Below are 25286 nucleotides of genomic sequence, written 5' to 3'. Positions count from 1 at the left end.
CATAGGGGGTCTCAGAACATCTGGAAGGCATTTGAGTCCTTTTTTATAGGAGGAGGCTCTCATAACCTGTTCACACACAAGAACCGAGAGACATGATGTGGGACACAGCACAGCATGAATGAGGGGCAAATCCATGAGGTTGGGAAGGGCAGCTGGAGGGCTCCTGGGCTCCTCCAGAAGGGGGCGCTGCTCACGGGAGTTCAGGGGCTGCTGCTCTGTTTGCTGAAGGGAATGTGGTCAGCAGATCCATGTAGATTGTCTAGGCCCTTTCCCAGGCACAGCCTTGGAGCCCCTAGGAAAACACTGACCAATAAATTAGGTTGAAAAATATGTAGGAGGCAGGGAATATCAACCTGGAGTATTTGTCAATGGCGTGGGTGTTCTGGAAGATGCGAAGACCCATCTGGCCCTTCAGAAGCCCCTTCTTCCTGGAGGAATTGGATTCATTGCTCAGGGCCAGGTGGACCACTATTTTGTCTTGCCTCTCTTCTTCTGTCAGAATGTGGCTTCTCGGGTACCCAGCCAAGCTGTTGGCCTCAGACTCGCTGTAGCTTCCGTCCAGCATCATGGTTCTTGAGGGAAGCATTCCACACACACATGGGAACTGTGGGCAGCAAACACAAAGGAAGGTGTTAGTCATGGCTAGGCCTTGGGAGGGGGCAGAGGAAGTGCCCACGACTAACTACTCAGAACCACAAAAAGCACAGCCAGAAGGATCCCCACACATCACTTAGCCCAAGGATTCTCTACCCTGGCTGCATGTTAAAGTCGTCTGGGTAACTCTTAAAATGGCCACATGCACGATCCATTCTAGACCAATTTAAAGCCCCCAGGTGATTTTACGATGTAGCCAGGGTCTAGAACCACTGACTTAGTCCAAATGTCCTCAATTGCAGAGGCAAAAACTAAGACCCAAAGAAACAATACAATTCTCCTGAGATCAAGCAGCCGGTGTCAGAGTCAGGGCTTTAAACCCAGGACTTTATTGCAGTGTGGGACTCCACATCTTTGTGCAGGGGTTAAAAAATGATTAGGGAGGAGAGTGTCCTTACTCTGAAGAGTTACATGTAAGGGATAAGAGTCATGATGCCTGCAATGTGTTTTTAAATGGTTCGACTACACCAACAAAACTATGTTTATATAGAGAAAGAGATCACACAAAGAGGGCAAAACGTTAACAATGTTGGATGGATGTTATATTATCCTATTTTGTTAAACTGTTTCTACAAGTATGAAAATGTCTATAAATTATAAGTTGAAGGGAAGGAAATGGTTTGGCTTAACTTCTCCCACAATCTGAGTCAGCAAAGGGAGGGCTTCCAGCTGGCTACACTGGTTGGTTCTGGCCAAAGGCATGAGGCCTGCTTGATACAGCCAACAGGCCCCACCGTTCATTCTTCCAACCTGTTGATGTTCATACGTTTCTAATCTGGCTCTCAGCCCTGCAGTGGCTGTTTTTCCACTTGGGAATGTGAAATAATGACGTTTCACACCTGACTTCTATTGTTATGAATCTTGAAATACTCAAATGGATACCATAAAAAAATGCAAAAACAGGTGGATGATTTTTATGGAAAATTAGAATTACTTGATGTATGCTTACACCTGAAGAAATCTTTTGTAGTTTGGGGGGCTATTTTTTAAATCAGGCGCCATGGTTTCATTATTATTTTCCTGTCTTGTCCCATAAGCCACAACAATTAGGTAGCACATTAATACATTCCAGAATAGACTAACCCATAGACTTTAGGAATAAAAGGTCAGTAAGAGGTCATCTATTCAATTCTTTGCATTTAGATATAATCACACCCAAACTTTGATAAAAGTGTGAGATATTGTCACTGGAGCTTTTTGTTGTTGTTGTTAAAGGCACAGGTCTTTACTTCTTTCCCTTGTTCTAAATCGAAATGCATTCTGCTAAAATAAAAACAGATTTTTCTCCTAACATTTTGAGTGAGAATCGGGAAATGTCAAGGACTATGACAATTTTCCACAACACCTTGTTTCTAAGAAAAATTAAGCAGCTCCTGGCATGTTGAACAGGCCTGGATAATCAGCCCAAGCACTCAAGTGTGTGCAAGGGAGTCAGACCCCTTCAGCCCAAGCAGCGTGGGCCCCATTTGAAGCAGGGTGAGCCTCGCAGGCTCCAGTCAGCGCTGCCTTTGGCGGAGTGGAGGTTGAACTTCGGGGAACATCAGAATTACCTGGGAGCTTATTAAGAATGCAGATTCCCGGATGCCAACCCTGAGATCCTGACTCAGTAGGTCTGGGGTGCAGCCCCAGAATCTTCTTTTTTACAGACTCAGAAAGTGAATCCAGGCCAGGTGCTCCTTGGCCCCACTTTGGGAACCTCAACTCCACTGAGGGCCTTTTGCATGGTGGTGAATAGTGGTTTCTCTGTGAGGCAGCAGGAGGGAGATTTTGTGTCTTCCCACCACTGCCCATCCTCCAGCAACGGCACCGTTTCGCCTTTAAATGGCACAAGCTGTCATCCTCCCAAGTGTCCATTCCCACACAGACAGGCAGCTGGACTTACTGCCCAATTGTCTTTCCACGTGTGATTTCCCTATTTCTCTTCAGACAGTGTCGTATCATCACTGGCAAAGACCAAGCCCCAGCATATGGTTACAGGTTAGTGAACTGCCAGCTACAAGTTATTTGTGGTTAATGATTCATGAGGCCACATTTGTCAGATGAAGGCTTTGTTATTTTTTGAACACTCTAAACAGCAAAGTCTAACAGACTATAATCAAAAGTGCTTACAATTGATCATTATTAAATGACTTTGGGTTTTACATATAACCCACTGTCATTTAATAATCATCAATGTACAGATTATTATTAATTTGAACAAATATTCAAATGCTAATGTCAAAAAGGTTTGAATAGGACTTGAAATATAAATTTTTAAACAATTAACGTACTTGCAGACAATGTAGAAATTTTTAACAGGCTTAATGTGGGCATTGAAAGACCTTTTGAAAAGGCAACACATCCTCTTTTCCTAAAATGTATACTTCCTTGTGCTAAGGAGCTACCAGCCACCTCGATGGGCATAAATGTGAGGTTTTCATGCCCCTGATCTCTACACCTTTTAGGTAAACACTCATTTTGATTAGTGCAATGACTGGTACAAAGTTGGTATTTTATCTTACTGTAATTAATGAGTATGAATATGAGTGGAATAGATTTTCCCATCCTTTGTCCAAGGCCCATACACATTGCCTTTGATTCCCCATTCGCATTCTATCTCATAGCACAGTGCGGTTTCCTACAGCGTAGTGCATTAAGTATACATAGTACAGTGTTTTCAGTGACTAAAGACTAAGGTCCTTTGTGGCTGAATCTTCACTGAGCCAGCACGCTGATAAACAGAGGAGCTCTTTAGCCTCATCTGGCCATAGGCTACCAAGGCATTTTCTCTAGACATGTTCAAGAATAATAGTAATACTTCTGTGTGTCTAGAACCCTACAATTTCAAAACGTTCGCATGCATTATTTTATGTTACCCTTACCAAAACCCTGAAAGGAAGGTGGGGTGAGGATGCTGTTACACCTTTTTATAGATGGAAAAACAGGCCCAGCATAAATGGCAGAGTTAGGCTTAAGAACCCAAGTCTTCTGTTCCTAGTCTTTGTCCAAAGACTTCCTACTTTCTGGGATCCTTTATGGTAGACGCTAGAACCTGTCCTAAAATGGATCACCCTCCTTTTGCATAAACATCTCCCTTTTCTACATGCAACCCCTTCCCCCCATTCTCATCCTCAGGGGCTCAGACAAGGCAATGAAGGCAACTTCGCTCGCCTTCTCCCGCAGCTTCCGCTCCTTCCGCTCCTGCACGGTGGTCAGGTAGTTGACGGCCGCGTACTCCAGCACCGAGAGGAACACGAACACAAAGCTGACCCAGAGGTAGATGTCCACGGCCTTGATGTAGGAGACGCGGGGCATGGAGGCGTTCACGCCCGTGATGATGGTGGACATGGTCAGCACCGTGGTGATACCTGCAACAGCCAGCTTTTAGTTCAGCCGCTGACGAGGGTGCAGAACGGCCCCCACCTCTCACTAAGTCACCGTGTGTACATTCGCCACCTCTTAAATCCAACGAGAGATTCCCCGGACACGTTTCCACCTCGCAGAGGTGCACGGATCTGCTCCACCAGCGGCCAGGCTGTTCTCCTGGCCAACTGGCTGCTTGTCCCCTTTCACTTTAAGCCCCTGGACACTGGGTCTCTGGGATGGGGCTGACAAGGTCAGCAGTGCTTCAGAAAGGACCTGTTCAAGTGCGGACGCTTCTAGAGGAACCTTCCCAGACCTCACGGAATGAACATTCTCCCTCACCTAACCCCCATTGATTAAGCCCGGGAAGACTGTGGGGATTCCTGGAAGTCTATCATGCTAGTTTCTTCTTCACACTGCCTTGCTGGTCAAACCCTCACATTCCTCAGGGCCCAACCTGATTTTGTCCAAATTTATAATCATCAGTTGTAAACAACCACTCTGGAATTCGGGGTCTGGGAAGGACTGAAACCACAGGTCACCAGGGAGTACAGCCCTCTCCGCCCCGGAAATCACGTCATGTGGGCCCCACCTCCTCAAACTCTCTGTCTGTCTAAACAAGGTCACCAAACAACATGTTTGTGCTTACAGAATAAGTGTTTGGCATTTGTAGAATTATCGTATTGATCAAAGTACTGAGCTCTAATACTGCCGGCGGTGGAAGTCTACACCTCGAATAGGCTCTATCTTTCTGAAATGATCTGAGCAGAGCTGTTGCTATTTTAGGTCCCTGTGGTTTTCATAATGTAGCCCAGGAAGCAGAGGGCAGCCTGGGAATGGTGAAGACCAGCAACAGGAGATCTGCTCCTTTGACTTGACAGCCCATCACTTAAGAACTCTGAGTAATGGTCTTACTTCTGCTTTACAAAGTGATCCGTTGAAAAAATAAATAAATAACCACCCCCATCACACCTTAGCAAATGCCTTTACCCAGTGACACTCTGGCAGGCACGGCTCTGCGGTCGATCCAGAAGGACACCCAGGACAGCATGACCATCAGGGTGGCAGGGAAATAGGTCTGGAGCAAGAAGAAGAAGATGTGGCGACGCAACGTGAAGTTGATGTACAGACGGTTGTACCAGCCTGGGGGACACAGGAAGAAGCCAGTGAGTTCAATCTGAGAGGCAAAAACAAAGCCCTCCCCCATGGGCTACACGTGAGTGACCAAGTGGCTTAATGTAATACATTTCCTTTCCAAAATCTAAGCCCTCTCTCCTACAAATAAGTGTCTTGCCAGTATTTGTGCATTCACTGTTTTATTCAGTATTACCCAACTTCTCTTCGCAGCAGTTTGGGGAAAGGCAGAACGATAGACGTCTAGGTTAAGTTGTTGGTTTTTGTAAACCACAACCACATTTCCTGAGTGACTGGTTCTATTTTGTTGAAGCCGATACCACTGAGGCAGGAGCCAGCTGAGCTGAGCTCTTGTCACTGTCCTTATTGTGAGACTGGGCAGCGTGGTCAGTCTCCACATTCATCACAAGAAGAAATAGGTCATTCACATGATTCTGAAGCCTGACATCAGTTCTACTTCTGACACTCCATCTGCCGTGTGGAAGTCAATCCATTCGTCTTGTGCAAGTCATTTACCGTTTGCTCATTCCTCAGGAGAAAATGAGGATATAGATATTATCTGTTTCATTCTGGCAACTTGAGAATCTCTGATTAATGGTTGTAAGAAAAGGATAGAAATTTTAAGGTTTCAAATGACCCACAACATCATTACCCAACCACGGGGAACAAAGGTGGTGTTAAGGACAGTGCAAAGGTGTAAAGTGAACTGAAGCTGTGTGCACCCCATCCCTCCCCCCGCTCAGCCCAGCCGTATCAGAAACCAATAGAACTCAGAGGTGGCCCAGCTCTGTGCCTCAAAGCACGGGGAACACACAATGGTGTACAACAAGGTGATTTCAGGAGTACAGAGGCAGGGGCTTTTCTGTTTGTGTTCATTACAATTATTATTGAAGTCATCTTCTATTTATGGCAAGTGATACCAGTTTTCCATTGATGACAGTGATGTAAAATTCCTTTTCAAAATGAAGTACAGGAGGGGAGTTGACTTAAAAAATTACGTCGATGGCAGCATAAGTAGTAGGAAAAACAAGCTTCACAATGGTGTTTTGTGAATAATTGAAACCCAGATTGGATCTAACCCTCTTATCTGGAACATGAGGCTTTTCTAAGACCTCATGTCTCCAATACCCAGGCCAGGGCTCCTCACACACAACATCCCTTCAGTTCAGCAGTGGCCACCAAGGGCCTCCGCATGTGCTGTGCGGGGCCTGAAGGGAATAGAGAGACCTAGATCTGGGTTCCTGCCCTCAAGGATTTTCAAGGAACTGCATGAAAGTCCCCCGGGATGGAAGTGCCTAAGATATAGAACATTGCATATCTAAGTGCTAAAATGTCCCGCTGTGGGAACAGTGAGTGCTTTCAGTTTTGGAAGAGAGGCCTCAGTAACTATTGACTGGAATGATTAAGAAAGATCTCATGGAGGAGATGAGTGAAAGCTGGACAAGTGGATGGGGAGAGGAGAGGCTCAGAGATGGGAGTGAAGGGTGCAGGCTGAGGAGAGTGACTCAGCCTGGCCGCAGGAGAGGAGCCCCTGGGAGCTTTCCTACTCTCCAAAGCCCTGCTCTCCCCCAGGGAGGGTCTGATTTGATTGGTCTGGGATGAGGCCCTAGGCATGCTTTACAAGTTCCCAGGTTCATAGCAGCACTATTCACAATAGCCAAAAGGTAAAAACAACTCAATGTCCATCAACGGATGAATCGTTAAAAATGATCCACACAATAGACTATTATTCAGCCTTTAAAAAAAGAGAATGGCCCTGACCGGTTTGGCTCAGTGGATAGAGTGTCAGCCTGAGGACTGAGGGGTCCCAGGTTTGATTCCGGTCAAGGGCATGTACCTTGGTTGTGACCACATCCCCGGTGGGGAGTGTGCAGGAGGCAGCTGAATCGATGTTTCTCTCTCATCGATGTTTCTAGCTCTCTATCCTTCTCCCTTCCTCTCTGTAAAAAATCAATAAAATATATTTAAAAAATAAAAAAAGAGAATGGAATTTTTGCACATGCTTCAACATGGATGAACTTTGAAACCATTATGGTAAGTGAAACAGGTAAGTACAAAAGGACAAATACATGATTTCACTTTTATGAGGTACCTAGAATAGTCAAATTCAGAGACAGAAATAGACTGGAGGTTTCCAGGGGTTGTAGGGGAGGGCGGGGAATGGTGCTCCTCGGCCAGCAGCAAGAGTGTCACTGGGAACTAGTTAGAAATGCCGATTCTTGGGGCCCACACAGGATCCGCTGGTAAGAAGCTGTGGGGATGGGGCCTGGCAATCTGTATATACCATCTCTGGAGGGCTTGTTACAACAGATTGCTGGGCTCCCCAGTTCCCAGGCGATCCTGAAGCTGCTGATCTGAGCACCATAGTTTGAGAACATTTGGCTAAAAGTAATGATCTTTGAACTTCAATGTGCATAAGAATCACATGTTAAATATACAGATTCCTGGGCTCCACCACCTGAGATTCTGACTCAGTAGCTGCAATGGTGCCCAGAATTTTACAGTCACACACTCCCCTGGTGGTTTGGATGCAGGTAGACCTCAGGGTGCATCTGAGAAATGCTGCTGAGGTGACAAAAGCCATCTGGCCGGATTGGAAACTTAGCACTGAGTCAGGGAAGGGAAGGGCTGGGTCAATAGGAAAGACTGGAACAGTCGTGTGCCGGGGTCCAGCCCCAGCAGGTCCAGGGGTCCCCAAAGGTGTGGACGGAGTCAGCGAAGAAGGAAGGACACGGAGACAGCGTTCAGTTGATCAGCAGCCTAGCCAGGATCTCCAGCCAGGATCTCCAGCCAAGTTCTGGTCTGGATCTCCAGAGAGGTTCTGCTGCTTATTGTCTTGTTACATCTGTATTTATACCAATTGATTTTAATCCTGTCAATTTCTATTACAAAGGTTAGGGCGTTTCTTATCTCCATTACAGGGAGTAAAGATTATGTAGCTTAAGCATGATTGTTTGTAGTTAAAGTGATTAACTACCCGCCTGGCACTTAGTTAAGGAGTTTCATCCCCTCCCTAACTTCAGGGAAAAATCCCTACCTGGGGAAACAACCTTTCTCGGAGAGGTGACCTTGGTTAAAACACACAGCGCTAAGGGGAGCAAACATATTAAGAACAGTATGCTTTATACGCCAGGTCCCTTGAAACATATGCTGTGCAGATGTTTCTTTCCTGCAGCAACTGTGTCAAGCAGCAAGGATAGACCGGCTTCCGGCAGTCCTGTGGGTCTCAACAAGTTTGACATGTGATTGTGTAGGTTTGGGGACTGTTTGAATGAGGCAAGAGTTCCTAGTGCAGTGGAGAAATAGAGGGTGAACTTCAAATGTGACAGAAGCTACTAATCATTTATTCATCCCACAGCTTTTGTCCAATTTCAGCAGCTTAAACTGGCATCCAGGAAGCAACCCACATTTCTTCCTAGGTTTGCAGAGGGTCTTTCTGGAAGGGCTGAGAGCTGCTTTTATTCCATGAAGAACTTTTCCATTGTCTTTTTCTTCTAAGAAAACCGGGGAGTTGCCTTGGAGACACAAGGAGTAAGCCAGAAGCTTTGAAAATGTACACTCCGTGTTCCAAACAGCACTCTTGGGTGAGATCACAGCCCCTGTGGGATGGGATCATAAACCTCCTTGTTGGCACACAGTAAACAATGGAAGAATAAAGAAAATGCATATAATCTGGACTCCAGAAGGGCTCTAACCCGGGACAAAACTAACAAACAAGCAAGCATGCTATTCCAATGCACAAAACATCTAAGAGGAGTACACATAGTGACTAAGGCAGGTCTCCTGGCCACTGACCAGCTGTGGTAATTAACCTTAATTCATCCTCGTCTCAGTTTTCTCATCTGTAAACAAGGGATAATAACATCTATACCATAGGTCTGTTGGGTGGAAATTAGTTAATTCATATAAAGTACTCGAAACAGTGGTACATTATAAAAGTTATATAAGAAACTCTTAATGGTTTTAGAAAGTTGATGTGAACTTGCCAAGAATAGATGAGAAAAGAAAATTGTGTGGCAATACATACCAGAATGAAAGAGAGGAGAGGAATGAGGATGAGCACTGTGGGCATAAAGTGAATCAGGCTTGGGCTGCCTCAACACCATTACAACCTTGGCTGGGCTTGCTTTTCCCAGTGCTTGATGCTGTGAACAGAGGAGTGTGGGTGGGGGCAGGTGAACGGGGAGATGGTAGCCATGCAGGGGCAGACAGTAGCAAGAAATCTTCCCATGGAAGGGCCTGGGTTTCTCAGCACTGGGACATCTATACCATAGATTTGTGGGATGAAGGACAATGAAGAGACAAGTCCTCTAGGGTCCCATAGCTACTGCAGAGCTGTCGTAGGCTAAATTGTGTCCCCCGGGAAGATACATTGAAGTCCTAGCTCTCAATACCTGTGAAGGGGGACGTGATTTTGAAATAAGGTCTTTGCACCTGTAATCAAGGGAAGATGAGTCATATTGAATTAGCATGGGCCATGATCCAATGGCTAATGTCCTTAGAGAAGAGGGAAATTCAGACATAGATACAAAGACAACACCACGTGAAGACACAGAGACCCAGGGAGAATGCCATGTGACCACGGAGGTACTGGTAGAGACGGGAGTGATGCTGCAGCCACTAGAAGCCAGTGAATGACCAAGAAGGAGTCCTCCCTGGAGCCTTCAGAAGCAGCAAGCACCCAGATTGTGGTAATTAGTTATGTCAGTCCTAAGAAATTAATAAAAGAACTAATAGTGAGATTAGAAAAGAGCTGACACATGATCCTCTCAAAACTTCAATCATGGCCCAGGGTCCAAGAAAAGGTTACACAAGCATAAAAAATGAATCTATAGATCTAAATATAGGTATAAAAGCATTGCCACAGGAAGCTATCCGCCCATATCAAGTTGAATGAATCAGATTACAGATCAGCATGTAAAATATAACCCCACTTTCGTGAAATTGCATAATTAAAGCAAGATGTCTGCAAGGGTGTTTGCTAAATTGTTAGGAATGCTTACCTCTGGCCGTGGGATTTCCAAAGACAGCAACATTTTTACTCTCTGCTTTTAAGTGTTATCTGTTTAAGGGGACTATGAATTTTTTAAATAAGAAGAATCTATTTTCTTTAGGAGGGGAAAGGTTAAAGCTGAAGAAGAATTCTACTGTGCTTTCTTTCACATTTGAATCAGACCATGCAAAACTTAGCTACTGGACCACATTGTGAAGGGTATGATTGCCTAACCACTGTGCTGTACACCTGACACTCATACAGAATGATATTGAATGTAGACTGTAATTGAAAAATAAGCCTGGCTGGTGTGGCTCAGTAGTTGAGTGTAGACCTATGAACCAGGAGGTCACAGTTCAATTCCTAGTCAGGGCACATGCCAAGTAGCAGGTGTGCAGGAGGCAACTATTCAATGATTCTTTCATCATTGATGTTTCTATCTCTCTCTTCCATTCCCTTACTCTCTGAAATCAATAAAAGTATCTTAACAACAACAAAATAATAATAATACGTTTTTAAAAAGAAACACCAAAAAAAAAAAAAAAAAGAAGTTCGCTACCAGTGCTGCTGTAGAAGGCCAGCCTGGAGGTGGTGTGAAATTTCTGAATTAGAAACTGAGACAGGGAGATCTTCTCGTCTGTTTTCAGGGATTCGTCCCCATTCTTCCAATACAGCATCAGATCTTCATCTGTATATGCATCTTGGGGGACAGGAAATAAATCAATTTGACTCCGTTGCTTCTGATACAGGGCGAAGCAACAGGGAAATCCTTCTCCAGCCTATGAGTAAACAGTTCTTTTTTTTAATTTTTAAAAAATTTTTTTTTATTATTAGATAGGGGAGGCTAGGGGACTGTCTAGGGCGGGGGGATAAAATGGATACATATGTAATACCCTTTGTAATACTTTAAGCAATAAAAAAAAAAAAAGACTTACTGAATTAATAAATGACTGAACAAACAGTATTAGAAAAAAAAATTTTTTTATTATTAGTTAAGGTATTACAAATGTGTCCTCATCCCCCCCCATTAACCCCCAACCTCCCCCCCCCCCACACCCCGCACACTCATGCTCCCATCCCCCTGTTGTCCATGTCCATTGGTTTGGCCTATATACATGTATACAAGTCCTTCGGTTGATCTCTTCCCCTTACCCCCGCCTTCCCCTGCTTTCCTTCTGGGGATTGATAGCCTGATCGCTGTTTCTCAGTCGAGTAAACAGTTCTTAATACTGGCAGCCAGCACTCAGTCTCATGGTTATCAAAATGGCACAAATATTGGAGAGAGAATAAGGCAAAGATTTGACATTAAGCATACTGATACTTACAACTCTCCAGCTCCAAGGAACAGGTCTGGGAGTCCAGGGGGAAGTGGCTGAAGTCCATATTGCACATGGCAGTGACCGTAATCCTAGACAACCCAAACACACATGTTGGCTTGTGCAGTGAGTTATTGGTTCATATACCTGCTCAGAGTAAGGAGAACATGGACCTGATGAAGAGCAGCTGCCTCCTCATGTCTATTTCAGAAGTTTGGAAATCCAGGTATCTAAGTCACAGAACCTCAACTTTTGTCTTTCTGTAGGAGATAATATTGGTGCTCTGCCTGGAACCTGGCTACTGAGCCAGTTGGCTGCTAATGGCTCACATCTGCACCTTCTATTGTCATGGCTCTCAGCCAGCCTTCCCCAGAGGTACCTGGACGATTATGCCCCCTCCCACAACCCACCCGAAGGTATTGGCATCTAATTCTGGTGAAGTGTACAAGAAGGCCAGGAAGATGCGACTAAGACTGTGCAATCACTCAAGTTAGCCCAGAAGCCAACCTGCCACAGCACTCAATGAATAGTAGCTGTTTTTTAAAATTTTTTATTACCAATAAACTAGCATTTATAAACTAGCATTTCAGGGATGGATAGTACATAGAAGGTCATTGCCTCCCTCAACTCATTCAGTCCCATCTAGTGTCCCAACCCAAGCTTAAGATCCCCAATGACAGGGAAGTCACCAGCTAAGAGGGTGGTCATTTCATCGGAGAGATTTCTAATTGGCATCCGAAGGCTGTATCATCCCATGTAGCCCCCAGACCCAACCACAGTGACAAACTCTTCAGGGCCAAAGAGGCTGACCCCACATACTAGAATGGCAGGTACCTCATGCTGTATAGCACCTGCCCATCCGGGAACACCCGCAGCATGATGTTCTCCGTGGTGGTGTCATGGGTGAACGACCTTTTGGAGTGGACAAAGAAGACGTCAGGGACCCAGATCTTCTTCACCAGCCGGCCGTCAAAGGTCATGCTCTTGTTGCTGGTGCTGGGGAAGGACAGCCTCTCGTCCTTCCAGTAATGCCGCAGGTACAGGGTCATGGTGAAGTCCTGGCGGAGCCGGGCGAGACCAGACAGAAACGGCTCAGCAAGCTTCCTTCCTTATGGGATTTCCATCTGAAAATACTCACCTCCCATTCTCCTCCAAGTGCGGGTTATCTGACCGCTCGCATCACTTGAAGGGTGTGTTTAAAGTGTGAAGTGCTGGGCCTCACTCCCAGAGACTCTGAATCAGAAAGCGTAGGGCAGGGCCCAGGGATCTGCACTGAACCAAGTCCCCCAGTTACTTTTACCCATGAAGCTTGAGAGCCCCTGCTTTAGATTTTACTGCACCTGGACCTACTTTCCAAGTCCCAGTGTTACTCCCGCCAGCTCCGGCCTGGCCCACCCAGGCACAGCCTGCGCCAGTGCAGCCCCACCAGCCACAGGCTCTCCCAGAAACTTAGCCTCGAGACCCCACACTCTAGGCTGCCCCACCAAGGGCACTGCGTACCATGTCCACCTCCGAGATACTGTCCAAGCTCTCCACCTGCACGTCCACACCCACCGGGATGGCAGGGCCTGCAGAAGAGCAAAGATCGCTGGTTAAGGCACATTTCTCTCCACCGCGGGCCTGGAGACAGCCCAACCCCTCCCCAGGGGAGTGTGACCAGAGCAGGGGTGAGGCAGTGGCTTGAATTCTATAGGGTTTTCTTATAAGTACCGCGCGCTAACCGATTGCGCGACTGGAGCTCCCTATAGGGTTTTCTTGCTGCTTCCTGAAGTGCTGGGTGCCTGAGTTTTCTCCACGAGGGCAGGGACTGCATCTGTGTTACATGCCTTTCCTGGGCCACGGTGGGTATTTAATCCATGCTTGTTGCATGAGTCAAAGAGCTAGAATTCTACCTTCTAATCCCAGGACTGTCTCTGTAGGGTAGAGCTACTAATGTTGCTCTAGTGCTTGAGTGGAGACCTGAGTCATTGGTTCTCCTGTGACACCTAAAAAGGACAGTATGAGGCCTAAGAATGAGGCCCAAGAGCCTCTGACAAGGGTTGGGACACCTGCATGCCCAGGGCTGGATTCATCCTGTCATTCAAACTCTCCAGACAGAGTACGTACTGGTAGCTGGGGCCCCGCCCTCTAGAAGCCTTTGACATGGTGGGAGGTGAGATCTCTCTGCACAGTTAGATGGCAGTGGAAGATGACACCGGACGAGGTTTTGAAATCCTTTCGGGACGTGTCAGATGAGAAGCACGTGTAGTGCAGAAGCTGGGCCCCAGTTGCATCTGGTCGGCGACAGGATTTCCAAAGACCATGTGTGTCTGCAGGTTCCTGTTCTATCTCTTGGTCTGGGTGATGGTTACATTGATAGGGTCCCTTTGCGATAACTTAGTGGGCTATACACTTACAATCTGTGCACTTTTTTTGTATGTATAGTGTGCTTCTATAAAAATGTTTAGATTTTAGTAATTTTTAAAAACCTAGAATGGGGCAAACAAAGAACCTGTGTCTGTCATATGCCTGAGAGAGTCAGATGGCAACTGGACTGGGCACCCAGGGAGAGGCCATTGTCAGAGGCCAGCCTGCTGCCGTGAGTCCTCTGAGCCCTGGCAAGGGAGTGCAGGACCAGAACATTCTGACCCAGGTGGTCTGAGTGGGGAAAACCTTGGGGTGTCAGGGGGAGTCTGGTTCTCAGAGAACTGAGATGGACAGGAGAGACCGAGCCTTCGGCCGTGGGCAGAGGAAGAGGAGCAGAGATCCTGACAGCATAAGAACTAGAAGGCTCAGTCCTGTTTCGGCTCAAATGCAGGCAGGAGGTCCTCCTGGAGGTAGCCCAGGGCATTGTATGGGCTCACCAGTGCTCCCTAACCTCCCCCATAGGCTTGCTAATACTTGCCATCCTACCATTAAAGATTTTGCTTTTTGGCTGAGCTCAACAGAATGGAAGCATTTTATTTATTATTAGTGGAAGTTCATGGATATTTTCTGTGGTCTTAAGCATGAAGGCAAATGTATACAATACTTTATCTTTTCACTTTTACTTTTTCCCCTCTCAGCTCTTTTTATGTTTCTCTGTTCCTCAACTGATGGCGTAGGTCCGGGCCCATGAGAAATCCTTGCTCTCACAGCCACGTTCTCTTCTTATTCCAGGCTCCTTTGGAGGCACCAGAAGTGCATGCTCAGTGTGGGGAGGAGGAGCCTCCCAGCTGCCGCTCGCCCCAAGCCTCCCCACTGCCGCTCCGGGCCGGGCTTGGTTAAATACTGGCCTGGTTAGTGAATGATTGAGGACTCCCGGCGTGTGATTAAGTCAGAAGCTGAGGAGGCGCTGGGAACCGCTAGGTGCCCGCCCTCGGGCTGTTCGCAGAAGCAGCTGGGCCAGAGCCTGTGCTGCCCAGGGATGAAGCTGGCAGCCTGGGCTCCTCGGAGGCCCCCCATGAGCAGGCCGCCCCCCTGCCTCTAGGCTGCTGTGGAATGTGTCAGCCTGTGCTTTTATTTACATAAACAAACAAAAAATGCTCCAGCTGATGAGGGACCTGGGTGAGGCAGACATCTTTAAAATCATGCTGAGCTTTGAACTTCAAGCTAACACCTGGCCGGCTGGTGTGGCTCAGTGGATTGAGCATCGATCTGTGAACCAAGAGGCCCCGTGTTTGATTCCCAGTCAGAGCACATGCCTGTGTCGTGGGCTTGATCGCCAGTAGGGGGCGTGCAGGAGGCAGCCAATCAATGAGTCGCTCTTATCATCGCTGTTTCTATCTCTCTCTCTCCCTCTCCTTTCCTCTCTGAAATCCATAAAATAAATCAACACTAATAAAAGAGAAAAATGGTAATTGGCGTACGAGCTACCCTTTTCATTGGCTAATCAGGGCTATATGCAAATTAACTGCCAACTAAGATTGGCAGTTAACTGCCAACAAGATGGCGGCTAATTTGCATATGTAGGCACAATGCAGGGAGGCGAAAGGGAAAGCAGGAAGAAGCCCCCTGCCACTGACAGTGATCAGAAACCCAGGGGGGAGCTAAGAGCTGGGGGGCAGGGCAAAGGCGGCCCTGGGGCCGCCTTTGCCCTGCCCCCCAGCCATGATCGGAGAATCAGGTGCCTTTTCCACCCTGGCCAGTGATAGCAGGAAGTAGGGGTGGAGCCAGCGATGGGAGCTGGGCACGGTCGAAGCTGGCAGTCCCAGGAGCTAGGGGTCCCTTGCCTGGGCCTAAAGCGGAGCCCACGATCGCGGGGCCGCTGCAGCTGCGGGTCCCCGCTGCCCGGGCCGGATGCCTCAGCCAGAGGCGTCAGACCTGGGCAAGGGGCCGATCCTGCGATTGGAGGGTGATGGGGGTCAACGCCTGAGGGCTCCCAGTATGTGAGAGGGGGCAGGCTGGGCTGAGGGACACTCCCCCCCACACACACACCCAGTGCACGAATTTCGTGCACTGGGCCCCTAGTATGTGTGTGTGTGTGTGTGTGTGTGTGTGTATATATATATATATATATATATATATATATATATATATGGCTATCATCCGGCTCATCAAAAAGTTAAAGCCTCCGTAATAGCTTGAGATTCAGGTCAGTGTTTCGCTCATCTCTGTCTCACCTCCCCCTTATCCATGGCTTCCTCCCTCCGACCCCCCTTCACCCTCTCCCTTCCCTTCTCCATGGCCCCCTCCCCCTTCTCTGTGGCACCCCCTCTCCCTCCTCCTTCGTGGCATCCTTTGAAGCCCCGTTCTGATGCCTGCTCCTCCAGAAGCCCCGCCAGCTGTCATCACTCTCCCTGCGTCTCCAAAACGCACGTCTATACGTTTATGAAAGCATTTATTTCGCTCAGCCTTCCACAATAGTAATTAACCCGCCTGTCTCCCCCAAATGACAGATTCCGAGGGACAGAGTTCATCACAGCGTGGCGGCGGGGACACTGGCTGAGGAGGGAGTAATTAGGGGACCCCTGAGAGTGCTCCGCCCAGGAGGTGACTGGGGTTCTCTCTGGACTGAGCTGGGAGCGGGACCTGCGGGAACAGGTGCCCGTCTCTGGGTTGACCGTGGGATGCCGTGGGCGGGCCAGGCTCCCTCTTCCCGCTTCGAGCTGTGGGGTCGGCATAAGGCGGAGTGGGGCCGCTGGCTATCTGGTGGCCTGTGTTCCGGGTCCAGGTGAGGCCCAGGTGGTCGCACAGCCGGGGAGGACACGGGCAGGGCTGCCCCGGACCAGCCCCCAAAGGGACCTGGGAACTCCGCCCCCCCGCAGGCCATGCCCACCTCGTTGTGACTGTGCCCCTCGGGGCATCTGTAACTCCCACTGGCAAGTGTTCCTGGGTTGGGAGAAGGAAGATAAAACAACCTCAAATATTTTCAATTGAGGGGTTATTTTAAAGCAAATAGATGAACCTGGTAAAGGGGAGAAAGAGAGTGAGGAGGGAGTGTGGGAAAGAGAGGCTTTGTAATGACTTCCATGTGAGGACAGTCTGGGACCCCTTTCTCCAACCTCATCTCCTTCCATCCTTTCTTTCAATTTATGTTTGGAACACATCATAATTCCCCAACTTGTACACTATTTCAAGGCTCTGGGGTCTTATTTGGACTGCTCTGTGTCCATGTAGAGTTCTTTTTCCCTCCTTTTGGTACAGATTCAAAACCCTCTGCCTTCCTCCTTTCCTTCTTCTAGGGAAAAAGAAGAGAGAAGAGCCCTGAGTGCTTTGGCTCAGTGGACAGAGCGATGGCCTGTGGACTCAAGGGTCCCAGATTCCATTCTGGTCAAGGGCATGTAATCTAGGAGAGTCTTTCTAATTACCTTTTCCTGTCTGTGCCAGGTACTCTCCCCTGGGGCCCAGTGCTAGCCTGTGCTTATCTCTGTCATGGTTCTAGTCATATTGGATGGAAATAATCACTCTGATCCTCTTTTCTGATTACAGTGCTTCTCAACCTTCCTAATGCCGGCACCCTTTAATACAGTTCCTCATGTTGTGCTGACCCCCAACCATAACATTCTTTTCCTTGCTACTTCATAACTATATTTTTGCTACTGTTAGGAATAGTAATGTAAATATCTGATGTGCAGAATGTATTTTCATTCTTTGCGACCCACAGCTTGAGAACCGCTGGTCAATAGAGGATCCAGAAATTGACCCAAGCCATTGTACTCAATTAATATTTGACAAAGGAGGCAAAAGCATACAATGGAGTCAAAACAGCCTCTTTAATAAATGGTGCTTGGAAATTTGGTTAGATACATGCAAAAAAATGAAACTAGACCACCGACTTACACCATACACAAAAGCAAACTCAAAATGGCTAAAGGACTTGAATGTAAGACCAGAATCCATAAAGACCCTACAAGACTCCATAGGCAGCAAAATTGCAGACATATGTCGTAGCAATATCTTTACAAACACAGATCATAGGGCAAGAGAGACTAAGGAGAAAATAAACAAATGGGACTACATCAAAATAAAAAGCTTCTGCACAGCAAAAGAAACCATCAACAAAACAACAAGAAAGCCCAATGCATGGGAGAACATATTTGCCAATGTTATCTTCAATAAGGGTTTAACCTCCAACATTTACAGGGAACTCATACAACTTAACAAAAGAAAGATAAACAACCCAATCAAAAAATGGGCAAAAGACCTAGATACGCATTTTTCGAAAGAGGACATTCAGAAAGCCAAGAGACACATGAAAACATGCTCAAAGTCACTAATCATCCAAGAGATGCAAATCAAAACAACAATGAGGTACCACTTCACACCTGTCAGAATGACTGTCATCAACAAATCAACAAATGACAAGTGCTGGCAAGGATGCGAAGAAAAAGGAACCCTCCTTCACTGCTGGTGGGAAGGCAGACTGGTGCGGCCACTGTGGAAGACAGTATGGAGTTTCCTCAAAAAGTTAAAAATGGAACTCCCATTTGACCCAGTAATACCACTTCTAGGAATATATCCCAAGAAACCAGAAACACCAATCAGAAAGGATACATGTTCATATATCCTTTGTTCATAGCACCCCTATGTTCATAGCAGCACAATTCACCATAGCTAAGATGTGGAAACAGCCTAAGTGCCCATCAGCAGATGAGTGGATTAGAAAACTATGGTACACCTACACAATGGAATGCTACACTGCTATAAAAAAGGGAATTCTTACCATTTGCAGCAGCATGGATGGAACTGGACAGCATTATGCTAAGAGAAATAAGCCAGGCAATGAAAGAAAAATACTACATGATATCACTCATTTATGAATAATAAATAACATTATAAGTTAATGAACAAAAAGATAGATACAGAGGCAGAGAAGCATCGAACAAACTGTCAAATTACAGCGGGAAGGCTGGGGAGTTTTGCAGGGGGGTGGGGGGCGGGGGGGGGGTAAGATATCAATCACAGGACTTATATGCATGCATATAAGCATAACCAATGGACACATAATCAATAGACTACATATATATATATATATATATACATATATATATATATTCCTCTAAAATCATCTTTTTTAATCCATGTATTTACCTTTTAGAGGACACTTCTTTCAAATCTTTCTTTTTTTACCTCCATCTTTCTCCAATCCCTTCCTCCTACCCAGTCATGTCTTCTGTTATATTATGAACTCTTTTTGTATTTCTATATACAACAATACGATTCCAAATTAATTTTCTGCCCCCTCCATTAATAACCAATAATCTCTAATATGTATCAGGCACTCTTCTAAGCACTCCATACACATTATCTAATTTATCCCTGGGCTCTGACCTTGTAGCTGGTATTATTGGCCTCATTTTATGTATGTATGTGGAAACTGAGTTAAGGACCTTGCTCAATGCTAGGTAGCTAATCAATGAGAGCTGAAAAAGCTCAGATGTCTAATTGAACAACGCTTACTTGACTCTGTTCTCTCCTACTTAGATCTTTCCACACTAGAGAGGTTTATCTTGCTTGTTTGTCTTGAAAGGCAAGAGCTTTTTCTCCCGGTAACTTATATTGGCTCCTCACACATGTGAGTCCCTATGGCAATGAGTAAAATAAAACACACACACCTAAATTAAAACCAAGGTTATCATTGCATTACAATATAATAAGTATTATTCATCATAATGATTATGGGACATCAAAGAAAGGATAAAATATGTTGACCATATCATAGTTCTGATAGATAGGACCGTCTATAATACAGTGGAAGTATTCTTTATGGTTTAAGATACCAGAGTTTGAAAGGAGCAAATCACCTACTATCTTGAAAACACCCTATTTAATAAGAAATTCTCCATATAGATAGATGATTAAAAAAAACAAAACACTAATGCCCTTTGAATTCTGGATGACAGTTTTATTATATTCAGCTCATCTAACTTAGGTATCAGCTATATATATCATTGATCCTTCTTGCCATTCCTGTTGGAATAGTAATAAAATATAACACTAAGATGAGTTACTTGATGAAGTGATTTAAATCTGCAATGTGTTTCCAATGCAGCTGTAACATCCTTGGTCAGCTGATGGTTGGAGATTAATGTCAAAATTAGTATGTGGATGTTTGCTGTACCAGCCTCCTGGGTTTGGAGCACTTGTAAATTGCTATGGGCTCACATGGCTTTTTGTTGTCATAGCTCCTAAAGATAACATAAACAGACATCTGCTAGACCTCTGCTGGGATGAGGTTTAGAAATTGGCTTTTCATGGAATAAGACTTAATTTAGATTAAAAAATAGTAATAGAATTTCTAAGTGAAAGTATTTTTATCAGCAGGTAACTATCACAACAAATTTTGTAGACTGTTATATGATCACCAGAAAGTCAAATTGTGCACATTCACCTTTCACGGTGTGAGTTTAATAGATTGCAAACTGGTTGTAATTTGGTCTGGTTATTATTATTTGTGAGGAAAAATTTGTCTCTTGAAATCTCTTTAAAAATTGAAACGGATGCTAGTTATATTTTTAGAATTGAAACAAACACACTGAGAGATAGCACCCAAACAGTAGAAATTTATTGAATCTTTCTTAAAAGTTTTTATTCAACTTTTTATTGAAGAGGTCCCATGAATTATATAAAAATTATTTACAACACTCCAATGATTGGGCTTAAATTTGTGAGTTCAAGAAAGACTAAATAACTGGAAGGTTGTGTTAGTTTATGAAACACTTCTTAAACTACATTTAGCAAAGGTGTTTCAGGTCTTCCTGAAGCATAAGATGGTGTAGAAGATTGTATTTAGCACCTTGACTCTATGCTTTACAGCCAGAAGACAAAACGTAGCATGTAGAGTCAATAGAATTTGCTGAGCAATTTAAGATGTGAAACATAACAAAAGAATGGTAAAACCTATGGTCTGGATTGAACAACTGAGAGAGATCATGGGAGATGGCATAGATGTGGTGTGTTTAATTTTATAAACTCATTAAGTCATGAGTTTATTTTTGAAAACGTTTATTTGTCTATGTTTCAAGAGGCACTTAAGATTACATATATAATTGGAGATTAGAAGAATGATCTTGCCTAGGGAAAAATAATGAAAGTACTTAAGATTTCTGATAGAGAATAGGTAAAGTAATAAGAGAAGATGATCTATAGAAGTATTATTAGTACAACTAACATTTATGAAATGATCAGAGGAGTTTGGTGAGAAGAAGCCAGAGAGAAAGAAGAAAAATCAGGGAAATATGGCATTATAGAAGCCAAGAAAAAAGAAACTTCCTAGAAGGAATTGGTAAACAATCATTGGTTCATTTGTTCATTAATTCACAAATGTTCATTAGTTTCCTACTTGGCATTAAGTGCAACTATGGAAAGCCCACATATGGACTCTGCACTAAGGGAGCTTACAATAAAGTAAAAACATAAATGTAAATCAAGCAATAGCACATAAATATTTTTTGTAAATTTTAAGTTGGAAAGAGTAGAATTGTGATAGTGAGCTCTAACAATAGGAAGCAGGTGAACTTCTATTCTGTGAATTCTGGGGCCTCTGTCTCAAGAACTGACTCAGACTTAAGGTTTGAAGAATAAGGAACTCTTAAGGCATGCATTGCAGAGGGCAGTTCTAGCAATGAAACACCACACCGACGACCTGCTATCTGAGGGACAGGGCCACGTGCCCTGAGCACTACGAATTATCCTGAAACTTTATTTTAGCAGGAGAATGATCTCAGCTTCCAGAAGTTTTTAAAAAAGTAAAACTAGGGAGAACCAAGATGGCGGCGTAAGGTACAGACCTGTGCGTGCTGCCTCCCACAACAACATCGAGACTACCAACTATAAAACAAACAGTTATCATTCAGAACCATGGGAAAGCTGGACCTATCCTGGTGATTCACCAAGAACAGAGGGGCGGAGTCATGCGCCAGGCTGGCTGCAACTGGATGTGCGGGTTTTTTCAATCAGAAGGGGATACATACTCTCAAATCCACTGAGCTTGTTTGGGGCGGGATCCTGAGGTCCCAGACCCCTACAGGGAGAGGCGGGATGGCCTTGCCACGGGCCGGAGAGCGAGAGTGGCTGTCTCGCGGAGCTGCTCCCGGCACTCGGCACTCGGGTACGCGAGATGCAGAGTCGCAGAGTCGAGGAGAGGCAAGGAGTCTCGGAGGCGCCATTGCCCCTTGCTCCACCCTGGTGATTCCTGGGGACCCTGCCCTACTCAATTTACATCCCAACCCAAGCTGTGCTAGTGGCACAAAGAGAACCACCGGTGCTTTTGCAGCACAGCGCAGCAGAATGCAGATTTCAACTCCTTGCATACATAAGGGACACACTCAAGAATCAGAATCAGGTTCAGAGGAAGCTGGAGCCGGACCCAGCTGGGCCCGTGACGTGGAACCGCTGTACCAGCAAACGCACAGGCAGGCTCACCAGATGCAGTCTCACTTGGGACACTGGGAGATGGCAGACAGGCAGTCTTCGCACTTGGTAGAAAACAAAATCCAAGCTAGCATACCAGATGTTCAGCCACCAGGAACGCCTGGAGATTTTGTCCAGCAAGGAGCCGCCCAACAAAGGACAGAATGCCAAACTTCGTGTTGCTGACACGGCCCCGTGAGGCCGAGACGGCCCCGAGAGGCTGGGACAGCCCCGGTGAGGCTGAGGCAGCACCTGTGGGGGTGGGACAGCCCTGGTGGGGTTGAGATGGCCAGGGTGAGGTTGAAACAGCCCTGGTGAGGTTGAAATCGGCCCCGGTGAGGTTGAATTGGGCCCAGTGAGGCTGAAACGGGCCTGGTGAGGCTGAGACTGCCCCAATTAGGCTGAGACGGCCCCGGTGAGGTTGAATCGGCCCCGGTGAGATTGAATCGGCCCCTGTGAGGCTTGGACGGCCCATATGAGGTTGAAACGGCCCCAGTGAGGTTGAAACAGCCCCTATGAGGTTGAGACGTCCCCTGTGAGGCTGAGATGGCCCCTGTGAGACTGAGATGGCCCCTTTTAGACTGAGACGGCCCCTGGGAAGCTGAGAAAAATACCACATGAACTCACTCATTTATGGATAATAAGGGCCATTATAGACTGATGAACAAAAATGGATACAGAGGCAGAGCAGCATTGAGCAGACTGTCAAACTACAGTGGGAACCCTAGGGAGGGTTGTGGGGGCGGGTAGGAGATCAACCGAAGGACTTATATGCATGCATATGAGAATAACTAATGGACACAAGACACTGGGGGGTGGGGGAAGCTGGGGGAATGTCAATGGGGGGGAAGAGACATGTGTAATACTCTTTGTAATACTTTAAGAAATAAAGCAAAAAGTTAAACTAAATAATTACTTTTACTTTTAAGCTGCCAACCGTGCAGAGACGGTGGTCCTAGACAGATGGGTATTTGAATCTGGAATATTTGTTTCAGGCTGAGAATAATTATGAGGACTATGCATTGTTTATTAATTTATTAAATATTTATTAATTCTTTTACATATGTGAGATACAAGGGAGAATGTGTGACAAATTATTCTTTTTTTTTTCTCATCCTTAATATGAATGCAATTTTCCCTTTATATTTTATTCTTTTTTTTTAATTAAATCTTTATTGTTCAGGTTATTACATTTGTTCCTCTTTTTTCCCCCCCATATCTCCCCTCCTCCCAGTTCCCGCCCCACCCTCCGCCCTCACTCCCCACCCACTGTCCTCATCCATAGGTGCACGATTTTTGTCCAGTCTCTTCCTGCATCTCCCACACCCCTTTCCACCCCAAGAATAGTCAGTCCATTCCCTTTCTATGCCCCTGATTCTATTATAATCACCAGTTCATTCTGTTCATCAGATTATTCACTTGATTTTCAGATTCACTTGTTGATAGATGTGTATTTGTTGTTCATAATTTGTATCTTTACCTTTTTCTTCCTCTTCCTCTTCTTAAAGGATACCTTTCAGCATTTCATATAATACTGGTTTGGTGGTGATGAACTCCTTTAGCTTTTTCTTATCTGTGAAGCTCTTTATCTGACCTTCAATTCTGAATGATAGCTTTGCTGGATAAAGTAATCTTGGTTGTAGGGTCTTGCTATTCATCACTTTGAATATTTCTTGCCATTCCCTTCTGGCCTGCAAAGTTTCTGTTGAGAAATCAGCTGACAGTCATATGAGTACTCCCTTGTAGGTAACTGACTTTCTTTCTCTTGCTGCTTTTAAGATTCTCTCTCTGTCTTTTGCTCTTGGCATTTTAATTATGATGTGTCTTGGTGTGGTCCTCTTTGGATTCCTTTTGTTTGGGGTTCTCTGCCCTTCCTGGACTTGGAAGTCTATTTCTTTCACCAGGTAGGGGAAGTTTTCTGTCATGATTTCTTCAAATAGGTTTTCAATATCTTGCTCTCTCTCTACTTCTGGCACCCCTATAATTTGGATGTTGGTACGCTTGAAGCTGTCACAGAGGCTCCTTACACTATCTTCGTATTTTTGGATTCTTTTTTCATTTGGCTTTTCCAGTTGGGTGTTTTTTGCTTCTTCGTATTTCAAATCGTTGAGTTGATTCTTGCGATCCTCTAGTCTGCTGTTCAGAGTCTGTATAATATCCTTTATTTCAGTCAGTGTATGCTTAATTTCTAGTTGTTCCTATATCACAACCTTGAGGGTCTCATTAGATTTCTTGTAGGTCTCATTAAGTTTATCGGCAGTTTCTAGAAAACTCTTGAAAAACCTTAAAAGTGTGGTTTTGAACTCTATATCCAGTAGTTTGCTTTCCTCCATTTCTGTCATTTGTGTCCTTTTTCTTTGTCTCCGCATTTTTTATGCTTCCCTGTGTTGATAAAGTGGTTTTCTGTGCTAAGTGTCCTCTAGGGCCCAGTGGTTCAGCCTCCCCAATTACCTGGGGTGGACACTCTTGGTGTACCCCCTGTGGGCTTTGTGCACAGTCTTGTAGCTAAGCCTTGATTGTTGTAGGTATCACTGGGAGGAATTGACCTCCAGGCCAATTGGCTGTGAGAATCAGCTGTGTCTGCAGTGGGAGAACTTCTGTGCTGGAGACATCCCTCTGGGGCAAGACTTGCTTCAATGGGGCTTTGATGCTCACTGAGTCTGCCCCCTGAGTGTGTCCTTTATGGTTCCATGGAGCTGCAAACTGGATGGTCCCACTCTGACCTCTGGGTACATTGGCTCCTGGATCTCTAGGGAGGTGCTAATCTAGCCTCTGCCTTAGGCTATCCAGCAAAAGCCTCCCTGCAGGGCTTGGGCGGGGTAGGTCCCATGGGGTCAACAGGGCGGGGCTAGCAGTTATGGCTGCTCTCAGAGGCCCTGCTTCTCAGTGTCTCGGCAATTGCTGCAAACCCCTCCGAGAGAAAGCTGCCCTCAAGTTCCGACCGATGCCAGACAGTCCCACTTCTCCCGTATGAGTCTGGGTCTCCAGAGACTCGCCTGGAACTGGTGCTCAGAGCCTGAGACTCCCTCCTGATT

At 45.7% G+C, this 25286-nt stretch overlaps 1 protein-coding gene across 1 annotated transcript in view; it reads right to left on the bottom strand.

Annotated features, from left to right (window-relative positions):
* Positions 1–262: 262 nt before the first annotated feature.
* Positions 263–25286, bottom strand: part of GABRR2 (gamma-aminobutyric acid type A receptor subunit rho2) — a 36289-nt gene continuing 11265 nt past the window's right edge. Inside the window, exons 3-9 of the mRNA XM_059699618.1 lie at positions 12940–13007; positions 12274–12497; positions 11449–11531; positions 10683–10823; positions 4987–5139; positions 3805–4001; positions 263–604 (exon numbers count right to left, since the gene is read on the bottom strand). Of these exons, the coding sequence (XP_059555601.1) occupies positions 293–604; positions 3805–4001; positions 4987–5139; positions 10683–10823; positions 11449–11531; positions 12274–12497; positions 12940–13007 (1178 nt within the window). The 3' untranslated portion in view covers positions 263–292. The remainder of the gene's footprint in view (positions 605–3804; positions 4002–4986; positions 5140–10682; positions 10824–11448; positions 11532–12273; positions 12498–12939; positions 13008–25286) is intronic.

The sequence above is a fragment of the Myotis daubentonii genome, chromosome 6 (assembly GCF_963259705.1).
Source record: "Myotis daubentonii chromosome 6, mMyoDau2.1, whole genome shotgun sequence".
NCBI lineage: Eukaryota > Metazoa > Chordata > Mammalia > Chiroptera > Vespertilionidae > Myotis > Myotis daubentonii.
This window is presented reverse-complemented; position numbering and strand designations above follow the sequence as displayed.